Source organism: Oncorhynchus clarkii, chromosome 15, assembly GCF_045791955.1.
Source record: "Oncorhynchus clarkii lewisi isolate Uvic-CL-2024 chromosome 15, UVic_Ocla_1.0, whole genome shotgun sequence".
In the NCBI taxonomy this organism is placed as follows: Eukaryota; Metazoa; Chordata; class Actinopteri; order Salmoniformes; family Salmonidae; genus Oncorhynchus; species Oncorhynchus clarkii.
The window spans coordinates 31,413,673-31,433,190 of record NC_092161.1 but is presented as its reverse complement, the minus strand read 5'-3'; the positions used below and the strand labels follow the sequence as shown (position 1 = coordinate 31,433,190).

Here is a 19,518-nt window from a genome sequence, read left to right as displayed (position 1 = left end):
TTCTGCAGCCCTCTCCCGCCAATCACCTGCCCCCAATCCAACACGTGGTCTCAAGCACCCAGTCAAGTCTTCTTCACTCCTCTCCTTCATATCCTGCTAAACCCCCGGTCACAATTCACCCAGGTACCCTACATCTCCCATGCTCCCTCTTTTCTCCTTCCATGCAAATTTCACCCAGGTACCCTACATCTCCCATGCTCCCTCTTTTCTCCTTCCATGCAAATTTCACCCAGGTACCCTACATCTCCCATGCTCCCTCTTTTCTCCTTCCATGCAAATCTAGTAGGCTAGAAGAATAAAAGTCCACCTTGGACACTTTTGGTTTGTGTGGAGTGCTGTCGGAGACTATGAAGACAATACAACCACTACACACACTTTCCCTTAGTTTAGTTCTTCAATGTTGTGACACTTGTTTAGACAAGTTGTGAGTCTTCCCTCCTGTAGACATGGAGAGACACATACACACTTCCTATGTGTTTTGCCGACACACCCCTACAGCACTGCACTTGGATGGCCCGTGAACTTTCACCCCACAACTTTCCTCCCCTCTGCACTAAGTACTTTGTCCGATTTTTTTGTACATTTCTTTGTGTCTTTTGGATTCCTCAAAATCCCTGAATATACTTTCAACCCTTGTGTACAAGGCTTCTCCCTGGGGAGATGTGGGGCTTCGTGCTGGCGTAGGTCTCTCTAACCTGTGTTTCCCCGTTTCCTGTATGTGCGGGTCTGTTGCCCCCCTGCAGGTGAGCGAGTTGGAGGTAAACGGGCAGATCGAAGCAGTGTGCGAGTCCGTCTTCAGTGAGATGGAGTCCCAGGCGGTGGATGCCCTGGACCTCCCCATGTCGGGCTGCTTCCGTATGCGAAGCCACAGCTACGTCCGTGCAATCGAGAAGGGTTCTTGCTCCCAAGATGAGGAGGGCATGGTGGGGGGCAACATGAGGGCTATCCCACCCCCCCGGACGACCACCACCGTTAGGACCATCCAGAGCAGCACAGGTCAGACACACGCACTCACACACACACTCACTCACACTGTACACACACATTATGTGCCATAGCGATGCAACAAAACTTTAGCTACCTAGCAGTTCAACCCAGACTCTAGGTACAACACATGCAGTATTGAAACCATGCATACGTACAGTATTTGTCCAAATTTGCATATGACATGTATACAATGTACAGTGCGGTCCGGAATGATTGGATCTCTTGAAAAAGATGAGCAAAAAGAGAGTACATAATTGTATAATTTGATACTAATACAATTGCTCGTGTATTATATGTATATAATGCATTATGCATGTACTATTGCACTGCTAATGTAAAGGGACATTAATTGGATTAGCGTTGCATGTGTAAATACACTGACAGCACAGGTCGTCTTTCATACTGTAGACATCTCAGCAGTGGGAAGAGGAGTTGAGATTGCAAAGGGCACACACACACACACACACACAGACACACACAGACACACACACACACACACACACACACACACACACACACACACACACACACACACACACACACACACACACACACACACACACACACACACACACACACACACACACACACACCCCAAAGCCTCAGAACATCACCTTATAAATATTAGATCTCCTCTGTGCAGAACTGTGTCTGTATCTCTACTGGGCCTACCTTTAAGATATTGTTCCTGCAGATCGAAGTCTGTATGGGGCCCTTATTTTAGCGCTCTGCCTCTCGTCCAGTAAAGCATTGAACTAGAACATTAGTGCATGGGCTGCATGCAGTATTGATGTTGAGTGGTGTTGGCGTTGCCGAGTTTACTTTGTCTATTTTCTCCTCCTTAAAAATTCACCATCTTGCATTGGGGTGGCAGGGCAGCCTAGTGGTTAGAGCGTTGGTCTAGTAACTGGAAGGTTGCAAGTTCATATCCCCGAGCTGACAAGGTACAAATCTGTTGTTCTGCCCCTGAACAGGCAGTTAACCCACTGTTCCTAGGCTGTCATTGAAAATAAGAATTTGTTCTTAACTGACGTGCCTCGTTAAATAAAGGTAAAGAAAATTGTAGGCACTCAGAGCCTGAGTGCATTCATCTCTCTTTCTTTAATTATCCCGATTAAAAGGCAGTTCTTTCTTCCACCCAGCCAACGAGGTTACAGTCAGCTAATTAAAACCATTTAGCGCAGATTGTAAGGATGGCAAAACCTGTTCAGTCAAGTTAAAGGCGCTCCTCGTGATTCAGCGCAAACATTCATTTAGTGCCATTTAAAATTCTGCTCCGTTGATTCCCTTTTCCCTCCCAAGGCAGCGGAGGATAACAATGTATTTTATTAAGTCAGTGGGAAGAGTAGGAGGTAAGGTCATCCGGAGATTCGCCACATGTTTATTTAAATTAAACACACAATTATAAGGCAGTGAAGGCTGGAGGAGGAATTTGATGTTTGCGTTTCTTGTTTGGGTAATATTGATCTCTGCGAGGAGAGATTTGTGATAGAGGGCAGCCCCTCCCGGACTCTAGTAGGTCACATCCCAAATGGCACCCTATTCCCTGCATGTAGGCTGCATCCCAAATGGCACCCTATTCCCTGCATAGTGCAATACTTGGGCCATGCACTACTTTTGAGTAGTGCACTATATAGGGAATAAGGTGCCATTCGGAACACAGAGCTCTAGTCACAGAGGAAGAGGAGGCGAGAGGGACATCATTCATCACATCAAGTGCTATTGGCATGAACTCTACTTGCTGGTGGGCCAGACGTCTGGTCTGGTCTGGTCTGGGAGCAGGAGACAGATGAAACATGATCAAGTACAGGTGGTATTTGATCATGTTTTGTCATGCAGACACACACACACACACACACACACACACACACACACACATTATTTAGTTTCAGTTTTAGTGTTAGGGACAGAAAGCATGCGTGGGAGGCTAGGGGCCATTGGGGTTGTATAGTTTTGTGTGTTTTTGGGGATGTCACTTCTTGCAACTGGAGGGCAGTAATACATAAGTTGATGGGCCGGGTCATAGGTTAGCTTAGGTTTAAGTCAATCTCAGTGTGATTTAAAAAGGAATAACATCAAGACTGGTTAAAACAAATATATGGTGGAAGGAATCTCTCACCCATGTCTACACAAATGCAATGCTTTTTAACTTTAGTAGTACGTAAGAAGAATTAAGATAGCTGCCCAGATGATTTTTTCCCCCTGATAGCTAGTGATAGCGATGAACAAGCTAGGCAGAATCTGAAACATCGCCATCTCCAAGCTGCATTTACCTGCCAGATTCAACAGCTTGAAAAAAACAACAGCTTGAAAAAAACAACAGCAGCTTGACAACCCCAATAGCTTGAAAACTGAACATAATACATTGAGGGTTTCATTGTATTTGAGTTAGTTTTGGAGTCGAATATAATAGTTTCGGTATAGTTTTAGTTTGTTAATAAAAAAATGTCATGATTATTTTTAGTTTCAGTTTTTCCATAATAACTTTGCTCCACACCCACACACAAGCATCCACCAACACCCCCCACACATGCACACAGAAAGACAGACACACACCTCTGCCCTGCATCATAGCTGCCTGGAAGTCGATCAATATTAATTTGCTAAGGATGTAAAGGCAACACCCTCCTGCCCCAGACAAACAGACAGACAGCATGGGTAGCTGGGGGCTGAGGGATGACTGGCGGAAGCAGCAACAGCTGTTGGCCCTTTAATTCACATCAATTTAGGCGACCCAGATTGAGTCATGTGTTCATGTGATCATGTGACAACTGGAACTATATGGTGAGCCTGGAGCGCTTCGTTAAAAAGCGGTGTAGTTTGTTATCGACGAGAGCCTTTGGTTGTAGCAGTACTCGGTGCTTTGATTGGGTGTTTGATTGGTTCTGTGATGATAAACTTTGATTTGACTGGCTGTGTGTCTCAGTCTGATAGACCCCTGGCCTTAATTCACTGCAGGGGATTCTGGGTCGATCTAAGTTGAACACGTCCCCATAGAGAGAAGAAAGGAAGAAGAGAGAGCGGGGGAGACTGAGAGAAAGCGAGGCGAGAGGTAGAGGGTGTGGTGTCAGTCATAACATTATTAAGCACTAAAAATCCAGGCGCAGTAGGGGATTGGCCCAGATTACTGTCATGGCGCTGGCACTTTGTAATTCATCACATCCTCACTTCTCCCCTCCTAAGTCCTTGCTCACGTTAAATAATTGTCTACTTCTTTTTCCCTCCTTTCTCACTCTGCCTTCACAGACGCATGCACACAGGCAGGTGGGCAGGGCACGCACGTGTGCACACACACACACACACACACACACACACACACACACACACACACACACACACACACACACACACAAACACACAGGTTGCAGAGGGTGCCATGGTGTGAAGCAGCCTGCGTGCAGCCCCTGCAGGTTCAGAGATAAGACACAGATATGTAGCAGACTAAACCCCCCACTGAATGACATGAATGCTAAATGGTGTTCAGAAAGAACCTGGCATGTGACAGTGCTGCTGTCAGAATTTGTCCTTCAGGCAGTAGAATACATAATAGATGGGAACAATAATGTACAGTATTGTAGTGAACGGCGATAGCCAACCCCGCTTGTGGGGTTCAAACACCAGACTGTAGGCAAACTCGCTAACTAACCACTGCTCCAACTGGGTTAATCCACTTCGGGGGAGATGGTAACCAGTCTATCAAGGCAAGGGTTGCTACTCTCTCTGGATGTGTCGCAAATGCCACCCTATTCCCTATACACCGTGCACTACTCCAGAGACCTACGGGGCCCTCTGAAAGTAGTGCACTATAAAGGAAATAGGGTGCCATGTGGGATGATACATCTCACAGTAAGTACTAGTTAGGTAGATTCATGCTGACAACCAAAGGTAGTGGGTCTCTCTGAACGAGACGTGCCGCAGTGTCACCCCAGCAGACACCAGGCGTGTCCCAAAAGGCACCCTGTTCTCTAGATAGTTCACTACTTTTGAGCAGCGCTCTATAGGATTCCCTGTGGGCCCCGGTCAAAAGTAGTGCACTATACAGAGATTAGAGTGCCATTTTGGGACGCAGTAGTGTTTAGCTCTGTATCACTCACTGGGCTCAGGTTGGCTTTGCTCTCAATGTCATTCTGTTGAATTACAGGATTAGGTAGTAGGACAGTCTTTCTCAGTCACTCAGTCTTTTAGACAGAAGCACACAGAGAGGCTCATGTCGGGACAAAATAGTATTTATTGCACACTCTCTATATCTATCTATCTATCTATCTCGCTCATCCTGAGTGCTGCGAGAAGACAGGAGTGTTATTTTTGGACGGTTATAGAAGGGGGAAAGCACCCAAATATGCTTTTTGCAGTAAATATCAGTTCATACAACACCACTGAGCAGTCAGTCAAGTTTTGACTGTGCCATGATGATAATAACCCACACCTGCAGACTAAGGCTCGGCCACACAGAGACTCATGAAAAAGGAGGAAATAGTATGTGCATTCATACATTTTTCTTTTCTTTCTCTCCATCAAATCACACAAGTTGCATAAAAAGACGGACAATTTGTGCGTCCATCAACGGATGACTCACAATAAAATAAAATAAAATAAAAACATTGGCTCACACAAAAATACCTCGTCATCGTACGGACATTATGGAATAGGCATTCTTCTTCCCACCCTCTTTCTCCTCTGAGAGTGTTCCAGAGAGAAGCCATCCTTAAAGAAGCAAGAGAAGCAGACGTGCAATCAAAAAATACCCTCTCAAACACACAAACACACTTACGAACACAAAACCCACCGACTCACGGACAGGTGGAGCACAAAGCATCGACATTTCACAGGTTACCTGCCGGGAGGCATACAGAGGATGTGTGCCACATGGCGCCCTATTCCCTTTTATGGTGCACTACTTTTGACCAGGGCAGGGTCAAAAAGAAGGCCCTCTGAAGGGAATAGGGCGCCATTTGGGACGCGGACAGGGCGAGTGGGAAAAGTTTGGCACGGTGGTGAATGTTGCATGTCGTCTGTGAAGGGATGGAAAGAGGAGAAAGAAGTTGCGCAGTACCAGAAGGGGCATTTTGGTTCAAAGCACACAGAAAAAAGTCACTTTCTGACCACAAGACGCAGATGCTAATCTGTCGTCAAACCCACCTGCCACACTGCAATCCGTATGACTATGTATGCTCATTTTGACCTTCAAAACAGAAGAAAGGAATTCAAAATAAGAGTGGATCTTTTGATCTACTCTGTTAAAAAATGTAGTGTTTAATTGATGCTCTCTCCCACATCACTTTTCCCTCGGTAATATCAGGTACAGTTCCCTGCGTCCCAAACACCAGCCTGTTTCCTTATGTAGAGCAATTGCTTTTCACCAGGGCCAATGGAGTGCTGGTAAAATTGTTTGCGCGATATAGCAAATAGGGTGCCATTTGGGACACAGGTCTCGCCTGGGATAGGAATGTTGGTCATGGCATCAGCTCCTTGGGATGGGTTTAATAAAGCTGTGGTGATTCTTCTCTTAAATCTGCGGGGAAAAATCCATACCAATCTGGTAATGTGAGGATTTAAACCGCCTTAAACCCCCAGTCTCCTTCTACACTGGTCCGCCTCCAGTCAAATCTTACACCACTTACATCCTACATCTGTCTTCACTTATCCTGGCTGCCTCCCAGAGCCCAAATCAGTGGTGCACTATGTTGGGAATAGGCTGCCATTTGAACCGCAGCCTTGTTCTTCTGTTTAATCTGGTTGGTAGATAGAAGGCTGCTCATCACCTCTCCTCATTCCTTCATCTCCTTCCTCTACATCTGACAGAAAAAAATAGCTTTCCTACTTTGCAGTAATGAGAGGCGTAACAGTAATGAGAGGCGTAAAATCAGCTATTCCTTCACTGTGAGGTGACCTTCAATTAAAGCCACTTCTGCATGCAGATCTAAAGCTAGGGAAATCTGCCACCGTGTATCCAGGGCCCTGGTTAAAAGTAGGGCACTATATAGGGAATAGGGTGCCATTTGGGACACATATTTTTCTCCTACCCTGTTTCAATGAGAGAGTCTGCTTCCTGATTTTATATTGAACTACCATGGGATTCCTGTGGCCTTGAATTAGTCAGTAGCCCTTTGCTGTACTAAAATGGTGACTGCCTGTTCTTGCATCAGAGAGCTACTTTGTCACATTACATAACCGGACAATGTTTATAAGCAGAATGCGAATTACACCTTGACATTCGTGAGTCTTAGTTTTTTCACGGGACTTCCTATGTGGGTACGCATTCTTTATGGGCCTAATAGTAAAGACAAGTCATTTAACGGTAAAAAAATGCATTACCTTTTAATGTGACATGAACACAATCCGTCATGATGTTTTCATCTGATTGTCAAACAAATCACTTCAAGAAGGAAGCTACCTTCTTGAAACTGCTTGTCTGAACCTTGATTCAGTGTCATTTTGATTATGCCTGCTCTGCTTGGTATAGCGGGCTATCAAAAAAGCTGAAAAAGAGATTGCAGGTCATGCAAAATAATGTTATCAGGTATATATGCTGAATGTCCCCCCAAGGACTCACTATAGGGGTACAGGAGTTCCGGGAGGTGGGCTTGTTGCCTTTGGAGTCCAGAGTGGACCAACTTAAACTTAATCACGTGTTTGACATCTTAAATGATCGTGCCCCAGGTTACATGAAAAACCGCATTGATATGGTCTATAACCAACACAGTCACAATAACAGAGCTGTCTTGTAAAATCCCAAGAGTAAACAGTACTGCGAGGAGCACGTTTTTCCATACAGGCATTCGTCTATGGAATAGCCTTCCCTTGGAGATCGAGCAAATAAAAAGCAAAAATAGCTTTAAAAAGCAGGCAAAGTTTTTCATTGGGACAAGGTTGTCTAAGTAAGGGGAAACCACTCCACTGACCCTTGTGCCCCCTACTGCTGGTCAGGTGTATTTATTTGAAGGATCGGTATGTTGTGCAATAATAATAATAATAATAATAGATTGTTTTAATGTGAAATGAATATGGTTGATTTAAGGTTAGGGTGAAGTGCAGTGAATAGTGTCACTTTTTAGGACGTCAATATAAATGAATGTATTTATGTCTTGTGTTATTGTTTTTACCATCGAGGACCACTTTGGAAACGAGCGTTTTGATGAATACTTTCAAGTGATATACTCTGGGTCCACATTTGCATTTGCTGTAGTCTGTTGCGCAAAATAAATTAAATTCAATACCTGCACATGTTGGTCCACTCCGAAACAATTCCAGCATCCATACAGTGCACTGCCCTTCCGCCATTTAATGAATGAGACATCTGTTACAAAACATCAAAAAGTACAATTACATACGACGATTGCCGTTAGGTCTACACTTTTGTAGCCTGAATTAGTTGGTGTCTTGCTGTAAAAAATGACAATTTTTTTGTAGAAAGAAAAGACAGGACACCTAAAAGGGTTAGTTTAATTTGGAATAAGCTTTTAGTTGATTGTAGTATTTTCCACTGTAGCAGTACAAATGGCATTTTAAACAAATAGGAGAATGGTTAAATTAGCATTATTTAGAGACTCCCTCCAAGTTACATTTCTGTTGCATTTTGGGGGCCTCATCTCTCATTCTGGGGGGTTGAGTCCCCTCTGCCCCCCCCCCCCCCGTAATTTGCACTCTGTCCATAAGCTTTAAATACGGTGCATTTGGAAAGTCTTCAGACCCTTTGGCTTTTTCCACATTTTGTTACGTTACAGCCTCATTCTAACATGGATTCAATCAATCTACACACAATACCCATAATGACAAAGCAAAAACAGGTTTTTAGAAATATCACATTTACATAAGTATTCAGACCCTTTACTCAGCACTTTGTTGAAGCACCTTACAGAGATTACAGCCTTGAGTCTTCTTGGGTATGACGCTACAAGCATGGCACACCTGTATTTGGGGAGATCTCCCATTCTTCTCAGCAGATCTTCTCAAGCTCTGTCAGGTTGGATGGGGAGCGATGCTGCACAGCTATTTTCAGGTCTCTCCAGAGATGTTCAAACAGGTTCAAGTCCGGTCTCTGGCTGGGCCACTCAAGGACATTCAGAAACTTGTCCCGAAGCCATTCCTGTGTTGTCTTGTCTGTGTGCTTAGGGTCGTTGTCCTATTGGAAGGTAAACTTTTACTCCAGTCTGAGGTCCTGAGCGCTCTGGAGCAGATTTTCATCAAGGATCCCTCTGTACTTTGCTCTGTTCATCTTTCTCTCGATCCTGACTAGTCTACCAATCCCTGCCGCTGAAAAATATCCCAACAGCATGATTCCTTTAGGTGCCTTTTGGCAGACTCCAAGTGGGCTGTCATGTGCCTTTTACTGAGTTGAAGTTGTAGAAACATCAGGATGCACCTGGCTCAATTTTGAGTCTCATAGCAAAGGGTCTTAATACCCAAATAAATAAGGTATTTGTTTTTTTATTTGTAATAAATTTGCTATAATTTCTAGAAACCTGTTTTGCTTTGTCATTATCGGCTATTTTTTAAAATTCAATTTTAGAATTAGGCTGTAATGTAACAAAATGTGGGAAAAGTCAAGGGGTCTGAATACTTTCCGAAGGCACTGTAGATGTTACATAGATTTTGTATATTTTCAGCAGGTAGTTCTAAAAGTAACACAGACATTTGTGTACTGCTACGTCACTTTAGGCGGTGCATGTGCCGGTGTGCCGTGCATGTGGGCACTGCTGATGTTCTAACATGACATTCTCTGTTTGTTTGGACTCCTGATAACTATGATATTTTGTTGCAAAAAGGGTTTAGAAAAAAATACTTTTAATCAGATCTGCTGCATGAACATGGAGTTAGGCCTGTAAAGCTTCAAAATATACTTTTAGAGTCAATGTTATGTGAGTCTGTGTAAGTCTGTGTAAGAGTTGGTATTTGAGGTCAAGGCTGGTCAACACTGCCCCTAGGGGCTTGGTGTAGCATAGCGATTTTGGCAGTCCCCTGACTCTGTTTATGGGGAACATGCTGTGAATTCCAACGTCTCTATGGTTGTGTCCCTGGCAGCCTTTTCCCTACGTAGCACACTACTTTTGACCAGAATGGTGTGATTAAGGACACTGAGAATGGCACATTGCCTCATCTCCTACTGCCTTGCAGTACAACTACCTCTATCAGAGCTAGAGGAAGGCAACAGGAGGTATGAAGGCCACATTGAGAGTGCATCAGTGAAGCTCATTCAAAACTCCTTGTGATATTGATACATGGAAGGCCTAATGTAGGGAGCGTCTGTTATGACGTTCAAAGACACATCTCTCGGCTTCACGGTGTTGCTGTCGGTTACTGTGGATTGGCCATCTGCTCGCTCAGATATTTGAATGTGAGGGTCAAAGCTTTGGAAAGTCAAATATGTTACAGTAAAGTTCCCTCAATAATCCAAAATCATTTGTTAGTTACCTGGTCAAAAAATCCTATAGAGATTTCTTGGCTCTAAATTCTTTTGAATGAATACAGATTTCAAAAATGCGTATTTTGAAAACAGAATAAACGCTTTGACAAGTTTGCATTGGTGTTTATTCTGTGAATGTTGATGATTACAGTACCAGTCAAAGGTTTGGACACACCTACTCGTTCAAGGGTTTTTCTTTATCTTTACTAATTTCTACATTGTAGAATATGAAATAACACATATGGAATCATGTAGTAACCAAAAAAGAAAAAAAATCTAAATATATTGGATATTTTAGATTCTTCAAAGTAGCCGGCCTTTGCCTTGACGACAGCTTTGCACACTCTTTGGTATTCTCTCAACCAGCTTCATGAGGAATGCTTTTTCAGCAGTCTATAAAGGAGTTCCCACATATGTTGAGCACTTTTTGGCTGCTTTTCCTTCACTTTACGGTCCAACTCATCCCAAACCATCTCAATTGGGTTGAGGTCAGGTGATTGTGAAGACCAGGTCATCTGATGCAGCACTCCATCACTCTCCTTCTTGGTCAAATAGCCCTTACACAGTCTGGAGGTGTGTTGGGTCATTGTACTGTTGAAAAACAAATGATAGTCCCACTAAGCGCAAACCAGATGGGATGGCGTATCACTGCAGAATGCTGTGGTAGCCATGCTGGTTAAGTGTGCCTTGAATTCTAAATAAATCACAGACAGTGTCACCAGCAAAGCATCCCCACACCATCAGACCTCCTCCTCCATGCTTCACGGTGGGAACCACACATGTGGAGATCACCTGTTCACCTACTCTGCATCTCACAAAGACATGGCGGTTGGAACCAAAAATCTCAAATTTGGACTCATCAAACCAAAAGGACAGATTTCCACCAGTCTAATGTTCATTGCTTGTGTTTCTTAGCCCAGGCAAGTCTCTTCTTCTTATTGGTGTCCTTGAATAGTGGTTTCCTTGCAGCAATTCGACCGTGAAAGCCTGATTCACACAGTCTCCTGTGAACAGTTGATGTTGAGATGTGTCTCAATCTGTGGCTGTTAACTCTAATGAATTTATCCTCTGCAGCAGCGGTAACTCTGGGTCTTCCTTTCCTGTGGTCGTCCTCATGAGAGCCAGTTTCATTATAGCGCTACGGTTGCTTCCGTGACTGCACTTCAAGAAGTTCTTAAAATTTTCCTGATTGACTGACCTTCATGTCTTAAAGTAATGATGAACTGTCGTTTCTCTTTGCTTATTTGTGCTGTTCTTGCCATAATATGGACTTGTTTTTTTTTATCAAATAGGGCTATCTTCTGAATACCAACCCTACCTTGTCACAACAACACAACTGATTGTCTCAAACGCATTAAGAAGGAAAGAAAGTCCACAAATTAACTTTTAACAAGGCACACCTGTTAATTTAAATGCATTCCAGGTGACATAAAGCTGGTTGAGAGAATGCCAAATATGTGCAGAGCTGTCATCAAGGCAAAGGGTGGCTACTTTGAAGAATCTAAAATATATTTGTTTAACACATTTTTGATTACTACCTGATTCCATGTGTAATTTTTTAGTTTTGATGTGTTCACTATTATCCTACAATGTAGAAAATTGTAAAAAATAAAGAAAAACCCTTAAATGAGTAGGTGTGTCCAAACTTTTGACTGGTACTGTATATCTTGCCTGGCTACCTGTATATCATTCCTGGCTACCACTCCTTGCTCCGGCCAAACGCTACGCCACGCCCACAGACTTTATTTGTTCTCCACAATGAGTATGGGATCTGAGTACCTCCCCGACCCTTCACAACACATTTGGGGCTGTCTGATTGTTCCAGAAACCGATGGGTTGGGCCAGTTCCAGAACACATGTGGTCAAAGCGGCAGTTTGAAATTGTGTCATTGGCTTTGATGCCCTGATTTGGTTAGAGACGATCCAATAGCTGATGGCTTTGTTTTGTACAATGCCCCTTGTGCCCCTCATCACCACAAATGATGTAGTGAACGACAGAGCAGCAGAAGAATTTAGTGTGAGCAGTGATGTAAAGTACTTAAGTAAAAATACTTTAAAGTACTACAGTACTTAAGTAGTTTTTTCGGGGGTATATGTACATTACTATTTATTTAGCTTTTACTCCACTACATTCCTGATGAAAATGATGTGCTTTTTACTCCATACATTTTCCCTGACACCCAAAAGTACTCGTTACACTTTGAATGCTTAGCAGGACAGGAAAATGGCCAGTTCACACTTTCAAGAGAACATCCCTGGTCATCCCTACTGCTCCTGATCTGGTGGACTCACTAAACACAAATGCTTCATTTGTAAAGTGTTGGAGTTTGCCCCTGGCAAGCCGTAAAAACAATTAAAATAATTAGTCGTGCCTTCTGGTTTGCTTAATACAAGGAATGTGAAATAATTTATACTTTTACTTTTGATATTTAAATATATTTTAGCAATTACATTTAATACTTAAGTATATTTAATACCAAAGACTTTTAGACTTTTACTCATGTAGTATTTTACTGGGTGACTTTAAATTTACTTGAGTCATTTTTATTAAGGTATCTTTACTTTTACTCAAGTATGACAATTAGGTACTTTTTCCACCACTTAGTGTGAGTCGTCAGGCTACATTATACAGTGGCTTGCGAAGTATTCAACCCCCCTTGGCATTTTTCCTATGTTGTTGCCTTACAGCCTGGAATTAAAATTGATTTGGGGGGTTGTATCATTTGATTTACACAACATGCCTACCACTTTGAGGATGCAAAATATTTTTTATTGTGAGACAAACAAGAAATAAGACAAAAAAAACTGAACATTTGAGCATGCATAACTATACATCTAGCCCTGGGATTTTTGCCCATTTTTCAAGGCATAACTCCTCCAGCTCCTTCAAGTCGGATGGGTTCCCACAGATTCTCAATTGGGTTGAAGGCTGGACTTTGACTAGGCCATTCCAAGACATTTAAATGTTTCCCCATAAACCACTTGAGTCTTGCTTTAGCAGTATGCTTAGAACCATTGTCCTGCTGGAAGGTGAACCTCCATGCCAGTCTCACATCTCTGGAAGAATGAAACAGGTTTCCCTCAAGAATTTCCCTGTATTTAGCGCCATCCTTCAATTCTGACCAGTTTTCCAGTCCCTGCCGATGAAAAACATCCCCACAGCATGATTCTGCCACCACCATGCTTCACTGTGGGGATGGGGTTCTCGGGGTGATGAGAGGAGTTGGGTTTGCGAAAGACACAGTGTTTATCTTGATGGCCAAAAAGCTCAATTTTAGTCTCATCTGACTAGAGTACCTTCTTCCATATGTTTCGGGAGTCTCCCACATGCCTTTTGGCAAACACTTTAAGCAATGGCTTTTTTCTGGCCACTCTTCTGTAAAGCCCATCTCTGTGGAGTGTACGGCTTAAAGTGGTCCTTTTCTGTAAAGCCCAGCTCTGTGGAGTGTACGGTTTAAAGTGCTCCTATGGACAGATACTCCAATCTCCGCTGTGGAGCTTTGCAGCTCCTTCAGGGTTATCTTGGTCTTTTTGTTGCCTCTCTGATTAATGCCCTCCTTGCCTGGTCCGTGAGGTTTGGTGGGACGCCCACTTTTGGCAGGTTTACTGTGGTGCCATATTTTAAAAAAAATTTAATAATGGATTTAATGGTGCTACGTGGGATGTTCAAAGTTTCTGATGTTTTTTTACCCAACCCTGATCTGTACTTCTCCACAACTTTGTCCCTGAGCAGTTTGGAGAGCTCCTTGGTCTTCATGGTGCCTCTTGCTTGGTGGTGCCCCTTGCTTAGTGCTGTTGCAGACTCTGGGGCCTTTCAGAACAGGTGTGTGTGTGTGTGTGTATATATATATATATGAGGAATGCTATATATACAGTATATATATATACTGAGATCATGTGACAGATCATGTGACACTTTGATTGCACACAGGTGGACTTTATTTAACTAATTGTGTGACTTCTGAAGGTAATTGGTTGCACCAGATCTTATTTAGGGGCTTCATAGCAAAGGGTGTGCATACAAATGCATACACCACTTTTCCGGGGGGTTTTCAGTTATATTTTTCATTTCACTTCACTAATTTAAAAATCCCTTTAAATTACAGGTTGTAATGCAACAAAATAGGAAATACGCCTAGGGTAATGAATACTTTTGCAAGGCACTGTATCTGATAACCAATACTGTAACTTCCTCATCTGATACTGTTGTAAAGCATGTCTGACACTAGGGGGCAGATATGAGAATATACTATGTGGGATGGTAGACGGTACAGTCTGCTCGCAATGCAATAAGGGATAACATTTCAAATTCAATTTGTTAAAGAGCCATCTCAATTCACCTGTCACTGTCAACGGTGAAGTATAGCCTTATATGCCATCTGCCAATATCACTGTACTTTAACGTAGGCATACCTACTTGCCAGAGTTTGGGTGTAACAAACGGTCGTGTAAGGCTACATAACTTTAGTGACAAACTGCATTTTAAAAAATCACGTTTTTTTTTGTTGGCAACACCCGTGTGCTGATAGTGCAAGCCGGGACAGCTTCTTTTCCACTGCATGTCTGTGAGTAGGGCAGAGGGGCGCAACGTTGGCATTGCTCACTGCTGCGCGTCCCTCCTGAAATCGAATCATAGGCTACGCGAGGAAGAGGGGGCAAGCACCGCCACCAAATCAAACGAAGCTGTGGCTAGAGAGAGAGCGAAACGCCCTAAATCTGATGCCTTTTTCCTTCACTTCACCGTATTTCTGTAACTTGTTCGGTATGTGTGACCACTGGATACGCTTTTGTGAGTAATGTCTCTTCTTCTTCCTCTCTACCTATGAATGAGTTGTGTTTCTTCGTTCGTGTGATTGTGCCAGCCGGGAGGTGGCCTCGCGCCCATGCTAGAGTCTTTCTGCTTACTCATGCTTGATGAGAAGAGCATAAACAAAGGACTCGATTTGTGATATGATATGATATTGATATGACAAATCTGCGTATTTGTATATCATGTGGACCTTTTACATAAACCAACATGAATAGAAAAAAATATATTGACAATGGGCTAATAAGTATAATAGTAATAATTGTGTGTTTTCCAACTTGATTGAAAATGACAATGGACTGTTCGTCATTGTCACAGTTATAGGTGTACTGTGTTGTAGGCTACAACAAATTGTTTGAAATATAAAAACATATTTTGTAAGAGCATACTGTGATAAGCTTCCATGCTATTTCTCCTTGCCATTAGTGAGAGTGCAGTGCGATTCCGGTCAGCCCAGATATTTTGAACTGTTTCCAGCTGCCAGTCTATTTTAGTGAATTTTTATTTTAGTGACTTATCTTTATTGTGGGATAGCAGGTGCACAACACATGGTACAAGCCTGGAACCATGTCATACATTTTCATTCCATTTTCCTACCAAACCATGTACACAGAGGTACACAGAAACAAGCCCTGAAATAGCATATGAACACATAGCCTATAGCATGGGTAGTCAACGCTTACCCTAAGAGGTCCGGAGCCTGCTGGGTGTCTGTTCTACCAGACAATTAATTGCACCCATGAGGTCCAGAGTTGAGTTTGAGGGGCCTATATGGCTTTGACATGTCTGGAAAGAGACATAGACCGCAAGGGGAGGGGAATTTCCGGGGTTGTTCTTACAAAGTAATAAGGCTTTATGGGAAACCAGGTCTGCCAGCCCTGCATCAGTTGCTGGTCAGAGCAAGGCAGGATGGGATAGGTGATAGGTCGAGGGTCCCAGCCGTGTGACAGACGAGTCGCCTGCATCCCACACCCGGCAACCCCTCCCCTGTCCCCTCCCTGGGCCCTCTGTGAATTAGTCATAGGCAAAATGGTTATGTCCCAAATGGCATACTATTCACTATTTAGTGCGTAGCTTTCTGGTCAAAAGTAGTGCACTATATACAGTGGGGCAAAAAAGTATTTAGTCAGCCACCAATTGTGCAAGTTCTCCCACTTAAAAAGATGAGAGAGGCCTGTAATTTTCATCATAGGTACACTTCAACTATGACAAACAAAATGAAGGGAAAAAATCAAGAAATTCACATTGTAGGATTTTTAATAAATTTATTTGCAAATTATGGTGGAAAAATAAGTATTTGGTCAATAACAAAAGTTTATCTCAATACGTTATATACCCTTTGTTGGCAATGACAGAGGTCAAACGTTTTCTGTAAGTCTTCACAAGGTTTTCACACCCTGTTGCTGGTATTTTGGCCCATTCCTCCATGCAGATCTCCTCTAGAGCAGTGATGTTTTGGGGCTGTTGCTGGGTAACACGGACTTTCAACTCCCTCCAAAGATTTTCTATGGTGTTGAGATCTGGAGACTGGCTAGGCCACTCCAGGACCTTGAAATGCTTCTTACGAAGCCACTCCTTCGTTGCCCGGGCGGTGTGTTTGAGATCATTGTCATGCTGAAAGACCCAGCCACGTTTCATCTTCAATGCCCTTGCTGATGGTAGGCTTTGTTACTTTGGTCCCAGCTGTCTGCAGGTCATTCACTAGGTCCCCCCGTGTGGTTCTGGGATTTTTGCTCACCGTTCTTGTGATCATTTTGACCCCACGGGGTGAGATCTTGCGTGGAACCCCAGATCGAGGGAGATTATCAGTGGTCTTGTATGTCTTCCAATTCCTAATAATTTCTCCCACAGTTGATTTCTTCAAACCAAGCTGCTTACCTATTGCAGATTCAGTCTTCTCAGCCTGGTGCAGGTCTACAATTTTGTTTCTGGTGTCCTTTGACAGCTCTTTGGTCTTGGCCATAGTGGAGTTTGGAGTGTGACTGTTTGAGGTTGTGGACAGGTGTCTTTTATACTGATAACAAGTTCAAGCAGGTGCCATTAATACAGGTAACGAGTGGAGGACAGAGGAGCCTCTTAAAGAATAAGTTACAGGTCTGTGAAAGCCAGAAATCTTGCTTGTTTGTAGGTGACCAAATACTTATTTTCCACCATCATTTGCAAATAAATTAATTAAAAATCCTACAATGTGATTTTCAGGATTTTTTTTTCTCATTTTTGTCTGTCATAGTTGAAGTGTACCTATGATGAAAAATACAGGCCTCTCTCATCTTTTTAAGTGGGAGAACTTGCACAATTGGTGGCTGACTAAATACTTTTTTGCCCCACTGTACTTGTTGCATTCATCAATGTTTTTGTCCTATCGACTTCACAAAGTGAGATCCTAAGTGAATATGTTATCATGAACAGTCAAAATCATATTGTTCATGAAATTGGATGAAACCAGATGAAGGTATAATGACTAATATATGGAAAATGACTGTCGCTTTCTACAGTACGTTGATAAAGTTTGATCGTAAAGTTAATGGTCCCTTCCCCCATGTCAAACACTTGGATTCAGGAGGCGGGATTATTAAGGGGATAGGGTGACATTTAATACACCAATGGTAACATAATATTCTTTGACCTAGTTTAAATAAGTACCTAGAAACCAACATCGGAAACCAACATCGGAGAAGGGGTGTGGTTTATATTACTAGATAGCTACTCTACTGGTGCCAAAATTTGACTGTAGGGTGTCAGCAAATGTAATTAAAACTTTACACTATTCATCTATGGCAAAGATACTTACAGTATATGTTTCCCCTTTCAGCTGTGTCTGGTGTTAGCTAGTTACTGGGTCGTTCAAAATTCTAACTCAGTTGTCATTTCAACACATCCATCAGTGCTGCTGTGAATTGCGTCACAAGAAACATGCCAAATGGTAGATGTATGTATAGAAAATGGTGTTACTAGCTAGGTTGCCATCAAATTGGGGACAGAGTTTCATGCAAATATTATATAATCTGCATAATGAAAATATGCGCATTTTCCCACCAGTGATATGTTTCCACCAAACTGACTTGTTGCAGATACAAATCAGTGCACACAAAATGTATTTTTTTTTGCTTATGTTTTCATGTACCGAATAAAAAGAGAATTGTGTTTCCGTCGGATTTTCAACTCTAACGATAGTTTGGTCACAAAAACTGTTGCCTACTCTGGTCTTGGCACGTTCGCTCTCGCCAACAGCTCGCAGATACAGTGCTGGTAGGCTGTGCAGGTAGGCTAGTCTACATGATGAGATTATTATGAATATGAGCGAGCATAGTTGTATTTGTCAAACAGCAGTCAAGCGTCAATCATCATGTCACCAGAATTAGACCGTCAATATGTATTGGAAAGGAGCATCACGATCACTGTGCACTTTCACAACCCGAGTCGTAGTGGGAGGACCACACACCATGTCATCGCGTGACTCCAAGTATAAAAACCGTGGATGGAAACGTGGTTACTGATACAAGATCAATGTTTGAGTTGTTTTGTGTATCACCAAATTAGCTTAAGATGATTTTACTGCGACACGGCTCGCCGCATCCAAATGACTTGACATAGACGTTTCAAAGAGTTGTCAACCAAGGCGAGTTTAGGAAGATAAGATCCATGCCCACTTAGCCTGTCTTTTCAAACTTCCTGGTAGTTAGCCATGAGAGAGAAATTACTTTTCAGAATGACTGTTCATGACCTTTAAGGTTGAGCACTGACAACGTTTGTAGCTTTAAATAACAAGTGCAAGATCCTTAAGTGACTAAGCATGTCTTAATGTTGGGGTAGTTAACACTTTGTTTTAAAATTGTAATCATAATGTTATACATTTTATATTAAAATACATAACATGCAAAAAATATTGAAGGAAAATTATAAGTGTCAGTGTACAAACTTAACATCATGAACATGAATTGCATTTACACGCACGAGTGGTAAAAAAATAACTATCTGAAAGATTGGCCCCCATTAGGCCATGCCTTTGGATTACCCAAAGATTAACATTAATTGAACCATCAGTTGGAGTTTTATTAACTTTCATGTTGAGTATTTCTTAACGTAATCCATAGGTTATTTTCTGGAGGCATGGCATGTTGGGTGCATGGCTTTCAAGATAGGGCTTTTTGTCCACCCTTGAGAGTAAATGTCATTCCTGTTCATCATGTTATGTTTGTACATTGCAAATGTAGATTATCCTTCAATGTTTTGTCACCAAAGCCCCATATACTACCCACCACTGCGACCTGTACACTCTCGTTGGCTGGCCCTCGCTTCATATTCGTCGCCAAACCCACTG

At 42.6% G+C, this 19,518-nt stretch overlaps 1 protein-coding gene across 2 annotated transcripts in view; it reads left to right on the top strand.

Annotated features, from left to right (window-relative positions):
• Window positions 1-19,518, top strand: part of LOC139367208 (disks large-associated protein 1-like) — a 143,879-nt gene that overhangs the window by 49,175 nt on the left and 75,186 nt on the right. For both annotated transcript variants that reach the window (XM_071105398.1, XM_071105400.1), the window contains exon 4: window positions 744-996. In XM_071105398.1, the coding sequence (XP_070961499.1) occupies window positions 744-996 (253 nt within the window). The remainder of the gene's footprint in view (window positions 1-743; window positions 997-19,518) is intronic.